The sequence below is a fragment of the Lathyrus oleraceus genome, chromosome 7, assembly GCF_024323335.1.
Source record: "Lathyrus oleraceus cultivar Zhongwan6 chromosome 7, CAAS_Psat_ZW6_1.0, whole genome shotgun sequence".
Classification (NCBI taxonomy): domain Eukaryota; kingdom Viridiplantae; phylum Streptophyta; class Magnoliopsida; order Fabales; family Fabaceae; genus Lathyrus; species Lathyrus oleraceus.
In genome coordinates, this window is record NC_066585.1 from 206231674 (window position 1) to 206249505 (window position 17832).

Sequence of the window (17832 nt, forward strand, 5' to 3'; positions counted from 1 at the left end):
ATCAATTATAATAGTTTACAATATCATATATCATTCTCTTATAGTATTAATCAAAGTTAAATATTATAAAATTTAAGTTGGATTTAACACTAATTCTATAAAGATTGATTTGTAAAATGAAAATCATTTTTATATAAATTTGGGTAACATTTGATTTTTAACAAAATATTTTTTTTACGTCAAAAAATTTAAAAATTTCTTGCAATCCTTAAAGTTATATTTTAAGGGAGTTTCTGAAAGAAATTTCATGAATAAATTGATGAATTTATTTATTGAGGCAAAACTAATATAATCCATTAAACATTCATCTCATATAACTATTTAACAGAACAATAAAGAGATCTAAAATATACAACCATATATCTAAAAACAATTGCATAGTAAAAATTCAACCATTCAAAAAATCATGCTAGACTTGGCAAAGCTAAGACACTACTCCCTCCGTTCCTTTATAATTGTCACTTTCTTACAAAAAAATTTGTTTCTTTTTAATTGTCACTTGCAAAGTTCAAGGTAGTATTAATTGCAATTTTGTCAAAATTACCCCTAGATAATGATTGCAGAGAGAGAAAAAATAAAGTGAATGTAATAAATAATTAAGGGTATTATAGGTAAAAGAAGAATTATTATTTGAAAAGTAACAATAATGATTAGCTTCCTTGGTATGGGTAAAAAGTAAAAAAATGACACTTAAAAAGGAACGGAGGGAGTATGTTGTAAGAGTCAATTGTGTTGTTAAAATTTTGAGATCTTCTTATTCATCATAGAATTGATGTCTTCTTATTCACACACACACAAAAAAGAGAGATGAATGTTTATCTATAAGGTGTTTTTGCATGTAGTAAAAGTGTCAATATGACTGCAAAATAATAAATAATGTCACTGTTAAAATACAGTGAAGAATTCTATCCAAAATTTTCAGAATAATAATAAGACTGCAAAATGCAGTGAAGAACTCTATCCAAAGTTTTCTTCTCTACGGTACGTAGTGTTTTGTAATAAATATGATATTTAATGAGAAAAAATTAATTTATTAAGTTATTAAATTTAAATAGATTATAATTATATATCATAATGATTAGGTATCATTTCAAATGATAAAAGTATGTATCAAATTTTTTGAAGTAGGTTTTATTCAAGCTATCATTTGTATTTTTTTATATAAATTGTCATCAATAATAAAATGGAACTTAGGAAATATGGATAACCACTTAGTTTAATTTAAAGTTAACAGCTCTTGAGGTGTGATTTGCCTATGTAAAAAATATTATTTTAATTTACCTATGAGAATGATGGCGTATGATCAAAATACATGAAGATAAACTAAAATCAAACACGATGTAGGACTACAAATTTATAAATGGTCAAAATAAAACTTATCACATTTCTATCATTAAAAAGATTGCTGAACTTTTTTTGGTTTGTTATGTGTATATTTTAGCTACCAAACATTAAAACATAAAAGCATTTAAATATATGTAAAATACTTTTTTTTAACATAAAAGAAGAAAAACACAATTAGACAGGTAATTTCAAACCAAAAACTAGCCTTAAACCATCTCTCACCTGTAGATGATGAAGAAGGATTTTATGACAATTAAAATTTGCCTAGAAAGGACTTTTCTCACACATGCACAGACCATTGAACTAAATTTTCTTTATCATCAAAATTGCAACATAAAAAAGTCAACTTATACTTAAAAAAGATCACTACCACAAAGTAAAGAAGAAAAAATAGCATTTCTATTACTACAGCTGCCCCCTGATTGCTTATGCTTAACAGACCACGCAAGAGAACAATTGTTTCACCTTACAGTGACATATAACATTGGACCTCAAACAAAAATGAAAAACTGAATCTTCAACTATTTAACACTGCTCCAAGTAGGGTTGCTGAATCTTATTATTATGCTTAGAGTAGTACTTCCCTGTCGTGAATCCAACTGAATCGATGTTTTGATGATTCCTTTGCTCTTGCTAGAGCTCTCTCCTCCAGCCTTCTGATTCTTGGTGGCAACCCACAAACATACTCCTGTGCCTTTCGCCCCTCACCTGAAAGTCCGGTTATGTCCGCCACCTTCCACCTCCCAACCAGAAACTCAAGTATATCAGCATAGTCCTTGGCAGTGTAGACCCCAATGCGCTGGGCAACGGCAGAGTAGTTATCAAACAGGTTGTCGTCTCGCCCGTCATACATCAGATGTGCTGGCATAGCAATTTTCTTCCTCATCATGTCAGCAAAGGCCATAACTGTTCCGTCAGGATCAATCTCAAACAGCTTTTCCACTATCTTTGTGTAAGCAGTCTCGTGGCGTTTTTCATCCGAGGCAATCAGACCACAGATCTGAGCCAATTTCAAATCACCGCGTTCTTTAGCAAGCCTGGCTGTGTTTCCGTGCGATATAAAGGTTGCCCTCTCTTGAAATGAAGTGTAAATGAAACCAAGGTAGGGGCTATTCTCAGTCCGAGGATCCTATCCATTAATTTCAATCATTCCAAAATTAGATAAAAAAGAATTATAAATATGACATGAATCAATTAGTGTGATGATTTCTGAGGAAGTTGGATCTTATTCTAGTAATTCATACATACCATTAATGCATTTGGATGCATTAGTTAACAAAGTGTACATGTTTAGCAGATTCTCTGTACTATAATGACTAATATTAAAGGATGCAAGAGTTCTTTTGAAATTTGTGTGATTATGTAATTTATTATCAAACTAACTACAAAGAAGACTAAGATCGGCAATAAAAGTATAAGATCTTACCATTCCAGAGCCAATCAAGTACTGAATTGTCTTCTCAATTTGTCTCATATCAACACGGCCAGACAAGTAAAGATACTTGTTAAGAAGATCACCGTGTCTATTTTCTTCAGCTGTCCATGCCCTTGTCCAAACAGCCCAAGGAGTAGGGCTGGCACCTGTTTCATCACGAACTCCGTCCAAAGTATTAAGCATTGTTTGGTAAGTAGGAAGGGCTTCTTCTGTGACCATATCACCAACCAGAACAACAAAGTAATCATCTGGAAGCTCTTTAGCTCTCTCTCTCAGCTCCTTCACTTGCTCTTCGAATCCATCTGACGAAGGATCCGGCAGAAAATCCTGTGGTTGCCAACACTTTTCTACTGGCTTAAGGTGAGTCAATAAGGTTGTCTCAGCCCAACCCTCTAAAGATTTGAAAATTTCAATCTTCTGGGGAGGCATAGAGTGGGTTACTTGAACATGCACTTCTCTGGGAGGCGTGAAAGCCTTCTTAATATTTTCAACCTCTCTGCATAGTAATTTTAAATGACTTTTAGAGCTAAAGTACAGCACAATTCGAACAATCTTGCTTTTTCCTAATTGATCTATAAAACGCGTATGTAAAGTTAATCAAACGGACAATTATACAGAACATGCATAGATTATTCAAACAAAATCACCAGAAGTGTTACCAATAATACTCTGTATTCAGCTCCAACAAGATGATCATAATACACAAGTAGCAAACATTCACGAAATTCACATAAGCATGAATTAACGACTACGAAGCACAGACAGTATATCAAAATTCAAATCAAATCAAGTAGAAGTTAATATAGACCCAACAAGTTCCCATATTGATAACTGATTACACACAAAGATTCTAGCTGACTAAGAATCAAAGAAATAAATCCAAAACTGAATATAGAGTGAAGCCACCAAGGGAATATGCGTTGATACCATTGAATAGAGTACAATCAACAAAACAAAATTAAGGTTAATATTAGAAGACAATAAGAAAAAAAAAAATAGTGCAAAATCATTAAATATGTCACTGATAGAAACATGCATTATTTTTTATTTTTAGAAGAAAAAAAAACAGAAAATTGAAAAGAACGTTGTGAATATGAATATAAGTTGTTGAGATTGATATAATTCTTCTGGTAAGAAAAATTAAATTCCTCAACCAAACAAGGCTCCGGAAAATCCTCACCAACCACAAGGCAATACATGCAAAAATCAAAAAGGAAAGGTTGAATGCAATCGAACCACCCTAACCATCATTTTACCAAATTAAAAAAAATGAATATAATAAAAAATCAGCATTCACGATGAGAAATTAATTGATGAAAATCAAGATAACAAAAGATAGAATTAAAAAAAAAAACATAAAGAAGAAATTGAAAATCTAGATGCGGTAGCGATGAAAACGAGAATGGATAGGTTAAAAAAAAGGAAGTGATTAGGGATCTGACTGACTTGGAACCGGAGCGGAGGGTGGAAGCCATGACGAATTTGGGAGATCTGAGACTGGCCATTTGAGGGAGGGAGAAGGAGGAAGTTTGAGTAGGGAAAGGGGTTGTTACTCGGAGAGCCATTGTTGGATTCGATTGAAGAATTTTGTGTTTTTAGGGAATAACGCGGATTGAGAAAGAGAAAGAGAAAGAGAGAGAGAGTGTGTATGTGTATTCGTGTATTTGTGTATTGTGATGTGAGGCAGGAGGAATGGGAAGTGATAGCCACTTAATACATGTCTTGTGTTTATTGTCAATTTATTTACTATACTTTTCCACCTCTATTCCCCATACTCCTAATTTCCCCTATTTTGTTGTTAGGACTCTTTTGCCCTGCCTTAAAACACTTCACTCATTTCTTTTCTTTTTTTTAATTTTTAAATAAATTTCACTCTTTAATTTCAACATTTTTCACCGACCAAATGTATTCCTGTATTACTATTGTGCAAAATGTAAAATGTTATTTGAACCGTATAATACGGTTTTGTATAGTACAATTATAAATGACTTATTTATATAAGATATTTTAATATTTTATTGTTTAAATGAATAACTGATATTTGCATCCAGATGGCTCGCGCATTATTACTTGTTATTGGTAGTTGAATATTTAAATTTATTTTGATAGTAATTTAGTAAAAATATTAAGAAAATAAACGTAAACATATAAGAGTAAATATAGAAACGATGGTAAATGAAAATAACATGAAAAACAAAAATATAATTAAAGATACTTTGTAGAATCTTGATAGAAAATTATATATATATATATATATATATATATATATATATATATATATATAATCAAGATTTTTTAAAATATAATTTTGACGGTGTTTTCAGCCAATTTATAAATTTATAAAGTGTGACATCTATTTGATAGAAATCATATTATGATTTAGACATTATCAACTTGAATCTTTCTTATGCATCGAATAATGACTCATACTCGTCTTGATTAAAGTTAAAAATTGTAGTTTTTCTTTCCATAAGTTGAGCATTTGAGTAATACATCTATAAAAATTTATCTTTCATTTCTTTCCAAGTCTAAATAATATCATTTTGGATGTATTGCAGTCAATCCTTTGCGCGACATATCAAAGAAAAATCAAACGTAATTTTATCTGATCGTCCGTTTGTTTACACGTGGAATGGGTCTTATAAAATTTAGAAAGATGCTCCCACAAATCTCTGATTGTTTTTCCATCAAACGTGTCATCTCTCAAACCTTAAAGCATGAAATTTTTAATAACAAAAGTCAATGGGTTAGTCGGTTGAAATCCTAAGGAGATATGTCCAACGTCAGTCCTCTTACAATAATCCCTCGACGTCTATCGTGGTGGATTAGCTATCTCCTCTTTTTCTTCTTTTGTTCTACATTAGCTAACAGTGTTTCTCGCTTCCCTTTTCGAATTGCACACGTTGTTCTTTCGATTTCTGAATCCAAGGTGTAAGTGTCAAATTTGATCCTCGCATAAACAAACAAACAATACCTTAGTAGCATTGTACCAGACATAACAGAATAAGAGTAGAATTTATCAAAACTTTAAAATCAAAATGAAAGAATAAAACAAAACAAAAATTAAATTCAAAACGTCACTAAATATTGTCTTGTTGAAATTATCAACAATCCCCGATAACGGGAAAATGATGGACTAAACTAGCAAGTGTACTAGTCTTGTCGAAGTAATAAAATAATTTGTCTCCAAAGGATTACAAATTTAAACAAGATAATAAGAATGCGATTTAAATTAAATAATGGTGGGGTTTCAATTATGATTTGGGTATGAAAACAAAATGAGAAAAAGTTTCAGAGTAAAGTTTGATAAGGAAAAGTGATTATATCTTTTTATCGAATTCCCTAATTAAAGTTGTTGATGATTATGTATCAGACGAATAACAATTACACAATAATATTACGGAGAAGTAAAAAGTCCATTGTACCCAATTCATTGGTGTACAACTCACTAATTTACACAATAATCCCCTAATTCCTTAGACAAATTCAGAGTTAAATCAAGTGTTTCTAAGTTTGTTAATTCAAAAGCCATAACTTATAATTATTTATTCCTAGTTAATTACTAAGTTGAATAATTGTTCTAGTTCAGATCGGTAGACTTACGGTCAATAATCCCTACTCATCTAAGATGAATTTGCACGTTCGTCAGTACAAAAAAAAAGAACCAAAGAGTAATTAAATAATGATTATAGCATAAAAATATTCAAATAATTTCAAACACTCGTATGATCCAACCGAGTATAATTAAGTTCATCTTAAAAGATCTCATCTAAAATAACTTAGCTACTCATAGTTAAGTTAACAATTACCATGAGTTCATAAGAAGTATTCATCAAAATCAATAGAAATTAGGCTCTCCAATGGATTCAATGCTCTCTATACTTGTTCTCAAAACCTCATCTCCGTCATTTTCTCTCTAAAATTCGTCCCCCTCAAAAAAGTAGTAAAAGTCCCATTAAAAAGTTGAAAACATGTGTCAAGGAAACGTGTCATTGTGATCGTGTTAGCATCCATCGCAATCACAGTATGACGTCATCGTGCCTACGATGTCAGAATCACGACCGCGAAAAAATCATTTGCAAATTCTTGCTTTTTGATTCCTTTTTCTTCTAATTTTTACTAAGCCCCCACTTTCTTCTCATTTGGAATTTTTGCTCACTTCTTCAACCTTTTGGCCTTGCTTTTACTCATAATTTCACCGATTTGTCTGAAATAGCTCGCAAGTATTACGTAATGACCGAGTGTCATTAGTGTAGTGGGAAATCCATGATCATTAAGCTATTGACAAGCTAAAGATCAATTAACAAGAGTCGCCACCACGATTTTATTGTTTCCAAGGGAAAAGGGAAAAAATGCGAACAAAACCCAATTAGTAAGAAGTTTTCAAATAAAAACTAATAAAAATCAGAGATCACAGGTAAGGGGGTTGGTTACACAGAGGGAAGGTGTTAGCACCCAAAGTGTCTTAGGTACTCTTAGGGAGCCCTTTTTGTGTGCATATGCATTTTGTACAAAGTGATATTTACAAACAAATAGAATGGGGGGATGAGAAAAGAATTGGTTAATTATATTTTTGTGTTTGACAAGACTTTCGGTCTTGTGCCTACGTACCAACATATAAATGAGGGATCAAAACCTCGTAGTTCGTGTTATAAATTTCAAAGTGAGTATGTTGGTTTTAACAAAAATTAAACTTGAAAGGCACAAAGGCCTAAAATGGTTTGAATGAGTTAGTTCTTTTTTTTTTACTTTTTGAAAGTTTAAGTCAAGTATAGTTAAGTTTATTTACAAGTTTTATTTAAGAAAATTAGTTTAAAAATGCAATGGCATAAGGCCAAAGTTTCTACCTTTTTTGTAAAAGTGGTCAAAGTTTAGAACAAAATAGTTCACACAAAGAAGGTTTTTGAAAATGGAGGGAGAGATTTTGAAATTAAAGAAATGGGGAGAAGATGGAGAGACTATCCTAGATACAAGAAATTTAAAAGTTTAAAGTTGAAAAGATCTGACCAAGTGGGAGCAATCCAATAGACAAGTATGTTAATAGAAACCCAGAATTCCCTTGGACTTTTTAGAATCAAGCAACATACAAATGCACAATTATATCAATCTTGAAGAGCAAAGACATCAAATAAAGATGGCCCCATCCAAGTTTATCCACTTCAATGATCTTCTTCAAAATAGTCTATGTAGCAGATGAATTCCACAAGTCACAGGTTCAACATAACAGCTTAACAATGATCAATGTTGCAGATGAATCTGGAGAGATCTAGAATGATGTATCAGATGAATTCAAACTTACAAGCTCTTGGTTCTTCAACAAATTGGCATTGGTCAAGTCCATTAGCAAAGGAATGTTGCCTAAGTTCTAAGTCCAATTGGTGAGATCAAAACAACAGTGCACTCAAAAGTCTTTTAGGGTTTTTGTTATTATTATGTGCATTAATGGTCAAAGACCAATCAAACAAGCAAAGTAACAAAGTATATCACACAATATGGTCCAAGATGACAAAGGGAAAATTGCATAAACATAAACAATTAGAATGATATTTACAATGACAAATGATAATATAACAATAAAAGTAAATTACATTAAAAGTAAAAGCTTGAAAGTAAAAGTTAATGGTTAGTAAGTTAATAGTTAGTTTTGTTTTGCTTTTTTAATTTCAAGACATTCTTTGGAGAACACTCAACCCACTTGCCACAAGTGTGGATCATTGAACCAAAACATCTTCCAAAGGAAGGAAAGAAGGCCAAGTTTCCACACAATACCATGGAAGAGGGGAGACTTACAATCTCACTAACTAGAACGTTTATGCCTTTTATGTCACAAATTTAGCGTTATGTTAAGCAATCGTAATTGGACTTATGTAGAAGTCACAACTATTTGAGGCCGGACAATAAACTTTTGGTGTTAATGCATGTTGGAGACATAGTATTAAGAACTATGCTCATTAAACATACCACACACAAAAAATATGCAAAGGTGTGGCCTAATCTCATCCATACTCATGTTAATCTTTCAATCAACTAGCATTAGGATTTTGAGATGTCGTTGGCCAATTGAAAATGGATGGATGAAGAACGGGAATTAGATGAAGAGGGAAAGGGATGAATGAGATCACAAATTGGTCAAATGAGGACTTTTACCAAATTAATATTATTCATTCATTTTGTGAGATGGAATGTACATTCCATCAATCCCCTAAATCCAATAATATTAACTTGACAAAGTCAAATCAACCTTGACCAAGGCCCAACAACAAATGAGAAACTCAAATAAGTCAATCCAAATGGTCAACACAATTAAAATGATATTTATTCAATTAAAAATATTAAAATAATGCATTAAATTCAAATATGTTTTGTCCAAATCCTAAAATCACATCAAAACACCAAATAAATGGCCATGTGATTTATCATAGGTCAAACAAGGTCAAAGGACCCGAGAAATCTAAGGTAAGAGGGAGAATAACCTCCAATAAGGGCTTATGCATGAGGGGGCAGGGTGGAGGAGTCTTTAATATACAATAGGGATGTTGATTGTGATGAATTTTGTGGTTGTTGTTGAGGAGTTTATATTCTCCTGGTTTTAAGATATAAAATTCGTATGAATTAGTGTCTCGAAATTTTGTATATTGTATATGTGTGTTTACACCATTGTTGAATGTTAAAGGTTTTAGAGATATGAGTATTTGGTGAATTAGTGGTCAGTTGGTGTGTTGATTAATAGAATCAGGGCTTAATGAGAGTGGGGTTTGATTATGAGAATTTGAAATAAGTTATTTTTGTGTTAAGAAGTGTTTGAATGGTTTTATAACAGTAAAATATTTTTCATGTGCGTTAAAACTAGTTTTTAGGAAAAAACAATAGTAGGAGTCGACCCATATGTGCTGGGAGTTGACCCCAAACCAACAAAAAAGATATTTTAAAAACTGCACAGCAGGAGTCGACCCATAGAGGTTGGGAGTCGACCCCTGACTGCCAGAATGTTTATTTTGTCTCTTGTTGCATTATCCGAGGATTTTGGCCGTGGCTTTTATTCTGTAAGTCCAAATGAGATGTCGTTTGAAGCATTAGGGGAAGCTAACATGTAGAGCTACCTCATGAACTACTTGATGAATGATATACATATGCAAACATGAGGAGAGTGTAGTGTTAATTTTTGGTGAGTTATTTTGATGATAATGATGTTATCGTGTGAAATAAGAATATGACGATGTCATTATGTTTTGAGGTGATACTTATTACTATTATGTTGTTACATGTATGAGTAATAATATAACTAAGGAGATTGATTATATACCTGAGTTGCACTGAATTATATGATGTTGTGCATATGTGAATTATTATGGTGTGGTAATCCAGATAGGGGATCACTTGAGTTGTCAGTGCATTATGTTAAGACCAGAGAGGGGTCTTAATGCATTTATTTAATATGTATGAGCATGCATCATTGAATTGTATCAAGAGGCATGTCTGCTAGTTCAAAGAGGGGACTAGTGGCTTATCCCAAGCTCAGAAGGTGGGGCTTGAAGCTCAAAAGAGGGAGCTCATTGGTTCAGAAGAGGAGACTCGGTTCTAGAGAGAATCAAATATTGAGTTGGTACCATATGCATATGCATAGAGTTTCATTAGTCGAGTTGCATTGCATAATGAGTTATATGCATTTTTGTTGAGTTATGATTGGTTAATGAGTCTGAGTGTGAGAATGTATTGTGATATACTATGAATGATATTGTGTAGAACATGTTGTGTTTGATATCCTACCTTGCAGTATATTCATGTTATTATTGTTTGTGATTTCTCAACCCATTATTGTTGATGTGGTACATGCTCCTCTTTGAAGTACAGATAAGCATGTATCTAAGTAGCAACTTAGAGTTGGAGGATGGCGAGAGGCAATTGTAAAAAGTTTTATTTAGAGAGTGCAGAGTCATACATTGGAGATGTTATCAGTGTCAGGAGTTGGGCCACTTGGTGAAAGATTATTATAAGCAAAAAACTCAAGGGAAGAGTACCAGGTGGAGCGGGGAGAGTTTACACCTTGGACGCCAAGAAATCCAAGGGTAACAATGACTTGGTCGTTGATACGTGTTATACGGTCAACCTCTATTTGTTCTTTTTAATTGTGTAGCATCACACTACTTTATTTAAACAATATGTGTGAAATGGCCTGGGTTAGAAGTAATCTCACTACCATCCTCGATGGTAGTCAATATCGTAAAGGGTAGTAATGTAGATATTCAATGGGCGTGTAAGAGTTTTCCAATCTCAATTAATGATTGTATCTTCTTGATCGACTTAATATGCTCGCCTTTCAAAATAATAGATGTGGTGTTAAGAATGGTTTGGATTACTGCTAGTTTAGTGTATATTAGTTGTAAGGAGAATGCCATCTTTATACCTGTTGAAGCAGCCACCCCAAATGATGTGTTGTCCACCCTTTTGGAATGTACGAATAACATGATTAATTGTCTTTATGAGAAAGATAAGACTTTTCCTTTGATTCTTACTATGGATTTTGAAGATAAAAAAATACATAATTAATCTTAGTAGTGTGCAAATTTCCCAATGTGTTTCCTGAGGATGTCAGCTCTTTATCTCCAGAGAGAGAAGTTGAATTCTCCATAGACTTACTTCTAGGAACTTCCCCATATTCGATTGCACCATACTGAATGTATCTAGTGGAATTAAGGGAATTGAAAGTGCATTTAGAAGATTTATTGCAGAAACATTTTATTCGACCAGATGTATCTCCATGGGGTGCCACAGTCTTGTTAGTGAAGAAAATGGATGGTGGTATGCGGTTGTGTACTAACTACCGCCAACTTAACAAAGTGACAATCAAGAATAAATATCCATTACTGCGGATTGATGTTATCCCAGATCAATTGAAAGGATCTAGCGTGTTCTCGAAGATTTATCTACGGTCAGGGTATCATCAAATCCAAGTGACGAGTTATGACACACCAAAGATTGCATCCAGAACTCGATATGGGTATTAGAGTTTCTTGTAATGCCTTTTGGAGCAACTAATGCTCCAACCGTTATTATGGATTACATGAACTGAGTGTTCCAACTGTACCTAGACAAGTTTATTGTAATCTTCATAAATGATATCTAATTTACTCTCGTACCCCATAAGAGCCCAAAGAGCACTTGAGGGTTGTATTTTCCGTTTTGTGAGAAAAAATATTCGCAATATTTAGTAAGTGTGGGTTTTGGATGTTGGAAGTGAAGTTCCTTGGGAATGTGATTTCTCAAGAAGGTGTGACAGTAGACCATTCAAAAGTGGAAGTTGTGATAAATTGGGAAATACCCAAGAATGCCTTAGAAGTTATAAGTTTCAGGGGATTAGATGGTTAGTATTGAAGATTCATCATGGGATTTTCTCAATTGGAATTACCTTGACTAGGCTCACTCGCAAAGAAGTTCCATTCAATTGTAATTTAGAGTATGAGCGAAGTTTTAGGAAGTTAAAGGAAAAGCTTACCATCTCTCTAATTCTAATCATTCCTAATCCTACCCAAAAGTATGAATTTTTCTATAACCCATCAAAAAAGGGTTTAGGATGTGTGACAATGTAGAATGGACAAGTAGTAGCTTATGCATATCACCATATGAAGAATCATGAAGAGAATTACCCAACCCATGATCTTGAATTAGTTGTGATGATCTTTGCGCTCAAGGTATGGAGACACTACCTGTACGGTGTACACTTTGGAATGTTTAGTGATCACAAGAGTTTGAAATATCTATTTGATCATAAAGATATTAATATGCATCAACAAAGATGGATGGAATTTATGAAGGATTATGACTTCAAGTTGAAATATCATCCTGATAAAGGCAACAAGGTAGCAGATGCACTAAACAGAAAAAACATGAATATAGCAGAGTCAATGATGCTAGAGCATAACCTATTGGAGAGATTTCGAGATCTTGACCTTCAATTCACATGGAATCGAGTGGGAGTTCTAATCATTCAAATGAGTATAATATGTGAAATGAGGGAAAAGATAAGTCAAGCTCAGTTATCGAATGCAAATTTGCAATCTAGGCTTAATCAGTTGGGTTTCACCCGATCCATGGATGAAATTATTTTATTTAACCATAGGATATATGTACTAGATGGTTCAGGGTTAAAGAGACTAATCCAAGAATAGACTTACAAGGGTGATTTCACCGTTCACCCTTGTTCCTCTAAGATGTATTAGGTTTTGAAGAAGAGTTTATGGTGGCCCGGGATGAAGAAAGATATTGCAGAATTTGTGGCTAGATGCGTAGTGTGTAAACAAGTGAAAAGTGAACATCAAAGGTCGGGTGGTATGTCACAACCTTTGGAAATTCCCGAGTGGAAGTGGGAGAGTATCTCTATGGATTTCAAAATAGGGTTACCTCGTACGTTTAGTGGTCATGATTTAATTTAGGTAAGAGTGGATAGATTAACCAAACCAACACATTTTTTTCCCGTCAATATTACATATAAGGGTATTCACCTAGCCAGTCTCTTCTTTGCCAAGATAATTTGATTGCATGGTGTACCGACCAGTATCATATCTAAACGAGATCCAAATTTCACTTCTGGATTTTGGAAGGCTTTTTACCATGCAATGTGGACTAATTAAAATATCATTACCTTTAATCATCTTCGATCTAATGGGCAAGCAAAGAGAACCATTCAGACCGTCGAGGACTTGTTGTAGACATCTATATTGGAAAGTGGAGGAAGTTAGAATAATAACTTACTCTTGATCGAATTCACCTATAACAATAGTTATCACTCGAGTATCAACATGGCACCATATGAAGCATTGTATTGGAAGAAAGTGTGGGATGCCTTTATGTTAGGCATAAGTCAGAGACATGGGAATTCTAGGACCAAAGATAATCCAAGATACCATAAAAAGATAAGGATTATCAAGGAAAAGATGAAGAAAGCTCAAGATCGACAAAAGAGTCATAAAGATCGACACATAAGGCCTTTGGAGTTTGATGATGGAGATCATGTCTTCTTGAAGGTTACCTCTAATCTAGGGCTATATGGAGAGTTCAAGGAGAACAAATTGAGTTCGAGATACATTGGTCCATGTTAGATCATGGTGTTACTGCCTTCCATATCCAGACTTCATGACGTGTTCCATGTATCTCATCTCAGAAAATTTGTACCAGATCCTTTTCAACCTGTCCTTCCAAATACGATTGAAGTTGCAGCAGATCACACCTTTCAACCTCAACCTAGTCAAATTACAGATTGTGAAATCAAATGACTAAGGAATAAGGAGATACCTTTAGTAAAGGTGTTGTGGGAAGAGTCACATTCCGGTGAGGCTACATGGGAGCTCGATTTGGAAATTCCTATAAACTACCCTCATATCTTCAGGTAATTTTAAATTTCGAGGGAGAAATTTTAATTAAGGGGGAAGTGCAATATCTCTCAGTCTCCTTAATTTTGATTGGTAGAGATCAATAAGAATTAGAGGGAAATTGGTAACTAACTAATCTAAGTTTCCTAAATCTAACAATGGTGGCATGATTAGTAATTAAGTCAATAATGCAAAGGATAATTGGTAATTTTTCTTAGTAAGTATAAAAGCCTAAACTTAAAGGAAAACCACATTTTTTCCTTTTCATTTTTTCCCTTGTCCAAATCTGAAAGTGAGAGAAAAAGAGCTTCTAGAGTGAGAATGGGGCGAATAGAGAGTGAAATAGAAGAGGAAGAAAATTTCTTGATCAAGTGGAGAAAATATTTGCATATTAAGGTTTTTGATCCTTGAAGAGGAATCAAGTTAAGGAAGTTGAATCTTCAAAGAGACCATCACCCTTATCATCTCAACTTCTTCAATTCAGTTTTATCTTAGAAAATGTAGGGTTCTTAGAGTTTAAATCGGGGTTAGATCACCTTAGATTTATTATGTGATGAGATTAAGGTTATAATTTATGATTGATTGCATATCTTACTTGATTTTATGCCTTGACTGCTTGATGATTATGAACACATGCATATGAATTGTTCTATGCCTTGCTTGATATGTTTTCTAACTTTTCTCATTTTAGAACATGATTATATTGGGTTGTGGCTGGAATAGATTAATCAAATGCAGGTGAAAGCAACAAATTTGAAAAAAGAGAAATTTTGGAAACAATTACAGGTTGTAGTGCCCACTACGGGCTGGTCGTAATCGTCCCTATATTTTGTATGGATGGAATTCCTTGTTGAGAAAAAGTGAAAATGCAGGAACATGTGATTCGTGGAGTCATTACGAGCTGCAATGACCCTTACAGGATGGTCGTAATGGTCCCAAATGTTTTGTATGGGGAGGGTTCCTAGGAGTGATTACGGATCGTAATGCCCATTACAGCCATACCATAATCACCCATAATCCTTTATTTTCTCCATTCTTCTAAATTATAGTTGGTTAATGTGATGTATCTCTTATTTCTTGGCTTGAGTATTCTATTTTTCTATTACCAATTTGTGAATACATATACAATTTGCTTAGGTTAAGCTATTATAGTAATTAGAAAAAGAAACTTGTGAGTTGTGTGTTGTTTGTTGATAATCAATGGAAACAATTGGAATATGTGAGCAATCATATATTGATATAAGAATGAATCAGTAATAAGTTTTAGAGTACTTAGTTGTACTTTGAGATCATGATTAACGATAACATTGATTCCGAGAGGAATCAATTGTTATACAATTAAAGTATGTTAAGACTCATTCTGCGTGCTTGAAATTTTGCTAGGTAATCAGAGAGGTTAATTCGGAAAATACAGTAGGTCGCAACGTAAAACAAGACTTGATGTAAAGGATTAATTTAGAGGTCATAAAAACCTTAAAACTAGGCTTGATGTGAGAAGTGCTAATATGTAGTTGGCGTTTTGCGAAGCTAACCGTCTCATGAGGTGGACATGGTATGTTAAAGCGAGTGCACCGAGATTCCTATTTTCTATGAGGTTGATTATACCTCGAACCCCATTTATTTTATTTCTCTACGCGGGAGTATTAAGGATTGATAATTGTGAGTAGTCTTAGAAACCTTTTGACCGAGAGGACTTATGGTTTAGTAGGACTCCACTGAGATATAAATATTTTATCCCATTATTGTTGAATATTTATATATGTGCAGGTTTCAAACAAAGGAAAGGGAAAGATGACTTAAGGAGCTTGAAGACCTTTCTTATTTTATGTTGTTCCGTTATGTCTTTTCATCATATATTTATGTCATCTATTTTATGTGTTTCAGGACCAATAATAACATTATGAATATGGTAATTTTAGACATACCGTATTCGGGTTATTATTGTTTTATTTTTATTAGTTATTATTATTATTATTATTATTATTATTTTACTATTATTATTATTATTATTATATTATTATTATTATTATTTTCAGTTTCATCAAAAAAAAGTTTTTTAAAGAAGTGATTTTATTATTATTATATTATTATCCATTATATTAACCCAATAAAACATCCTTCTATAATTATAGCAACTATTATTATTATTATTATTATTACTATTATTATTATTATTATTATTATTTCTTTTTTTTAGTTTTACTAAAATTAAGCGATTTTTTTTACTTTTTTATTAAATTTTCTTATATCATTATTATTTTTAGTTTCTCTAAAAACAAGTGTTTTGTTTGAAGTGATTTTATTATTATTATTATTATTATTATTATTATTATTATTTTCCTTTTTTTAGTTTCACTAAAAATAAGTGATTTTTTTTTTTACTTTTTTATTAATTGTTCTTATATTTTAATTATTTTTAGTTTATCTTAAAAGAAGTAATTTGTTAAAAGTGATTTTATTGTTATTATTATTATTATTATTATTATTATTATTATTATTATTATTATTATTATTATTATCTTATATGTAAATATTTTAAAGTAATTGTATTAATATTTGGCGCTGAAATCGAGATAAATTCAATTATTTTTTAAGTATTTAGTAAAAATAACTTTTTACCCATTAATTTACTAATTTCTCATATTTGTTTAATTAAATATTTTTAATTATTAAGTAGTTCATCATTATATATAAATTATTTTTATAAAAGAAAATCTTTTTTACTCTTTCTTTTTTCTTAACAATATATTATGATATTTAATTATCATATTTTTATTAAACAAAAATTATATAATACTTTTTAATAAATTGAATCCATATTTACTAAAGTAATATTATATAATATTTTTTAACAATATTTCTTTTTTCTTACATAAATGAAATTATCATGTTTGTAAAGCAACGTTCTCATGTTCAATTTAATAAAACAATGTATGGAGATACTTTTTTAGACCCATCAAATTTTCCAAGTTCAGTCAAATAAGGGATTTTAATTTTTTCTAATCAATTTTTAAAAAAATAGCGATTTTGAATTCGTTGATCGTTGGAGTGAGTTAACTTTTGGGAACAAAGTTTTTAAGATGCAATGTTACACTTTCACCATTCAGATCATCAAAATAAAGTATGAGGAAGGAGATATGGTAGTTTCACGGAACCAAGTTTTTTGGGATGCTTTGCTAGGGTTTGAAAGAAAATATAATAGGCATGGGCTCCTCCGAGCAGCCCACCGGAATGGAGACCTTCCAGGGTCGACTCTTATTCCTATAATGACTTCTATGTCTCCATGCCAACCCAAAACACAAAAGAAATCCTTTGCACAAACTCTTCAAAATGTGTGTCACATAGTAATATCTAATTTTTCAAGTCTTGCCTAAAAGGTAATTGTGTCTCCATCAAGATACTCGAAGAGGCTTATAAAGTAGAACTCAAACACTGCATGAATAATTTACATGGGAGATTGATTACTAGTAAAGGTAAAATGTCAATGAAGGCATCATATTTACGTGAAAAACTCATGAAACTATGGAGTCCAATAAATAATTGGCATTTAACTCCTTTGGGACGTGAATATTTTGAATTTTCATTCAAATCAAGGGAGGATGTCAACAAAACTTGGAGTATAGAGACATGGAATATTAATCCCTCACTCATGCATTTGTCTGATGGACATTATATTTTAGATTTAAA

At 32.3% G+C, this 17832-nt stretch overlaps 1 protein-coding gene across 1 annotated transcript; it reads right to left on the reverse strand.

Annotated features, from left to right (window-relative positions):
- Positions 1 to 1637: 1637 nt before the first annotated feature.
- On the reverse strand, positions 1638 to 4510 carry LOC127107102 (stearoyl-[acyl-carrier-protein] 9-desaturase, chloroplastic). Its single transcript, XM_051044378.1, has 3 exons — positions 4226 to 4510; positions 2771 to 3275; positions 1638 to 2473 (listed from the first exon to the last, which is right to left on the reverse strand). Exons 1-3 carry the CDS (start codon positions 4342 to 4344, stop codon positions 1913 to 1915), a joined length of 1185 nt encoding a protein of 394 aa, XP_050900335.1. The 5' UTR covers positions 4345 to 4510; the 3' UTR covers positions 1638 to 1912.
- Between the last annotated feature and the right edge of the window lie 13322 nt (positions 4511 to 17832).

Bases quoted from the DNA above. Each gene is read 5' to 3' on its own strand.
- LOC127107102 (XM_051044378.1), bottom strand. From the start codon at position 4,344: ATGGCTCTCCGAGTAACAACCCCTTTCCCTACTCAAACTTCCTCCTTC. The intron at 3,276-4,225 runs GTCAGTCAGATC...ATTACTATGCAG, and splicing joins ACCCTCCGCTCCGGTTCCAA to AGAGGTTGAAAATATTAAGA. The intron at 2,474-2,770 runs GTAAGATCTTAT...ATTAATGGATAG, and splicing joins ACTTGATTGGCTCTGGAATG to GATCCTCGGACTGAGAATAG.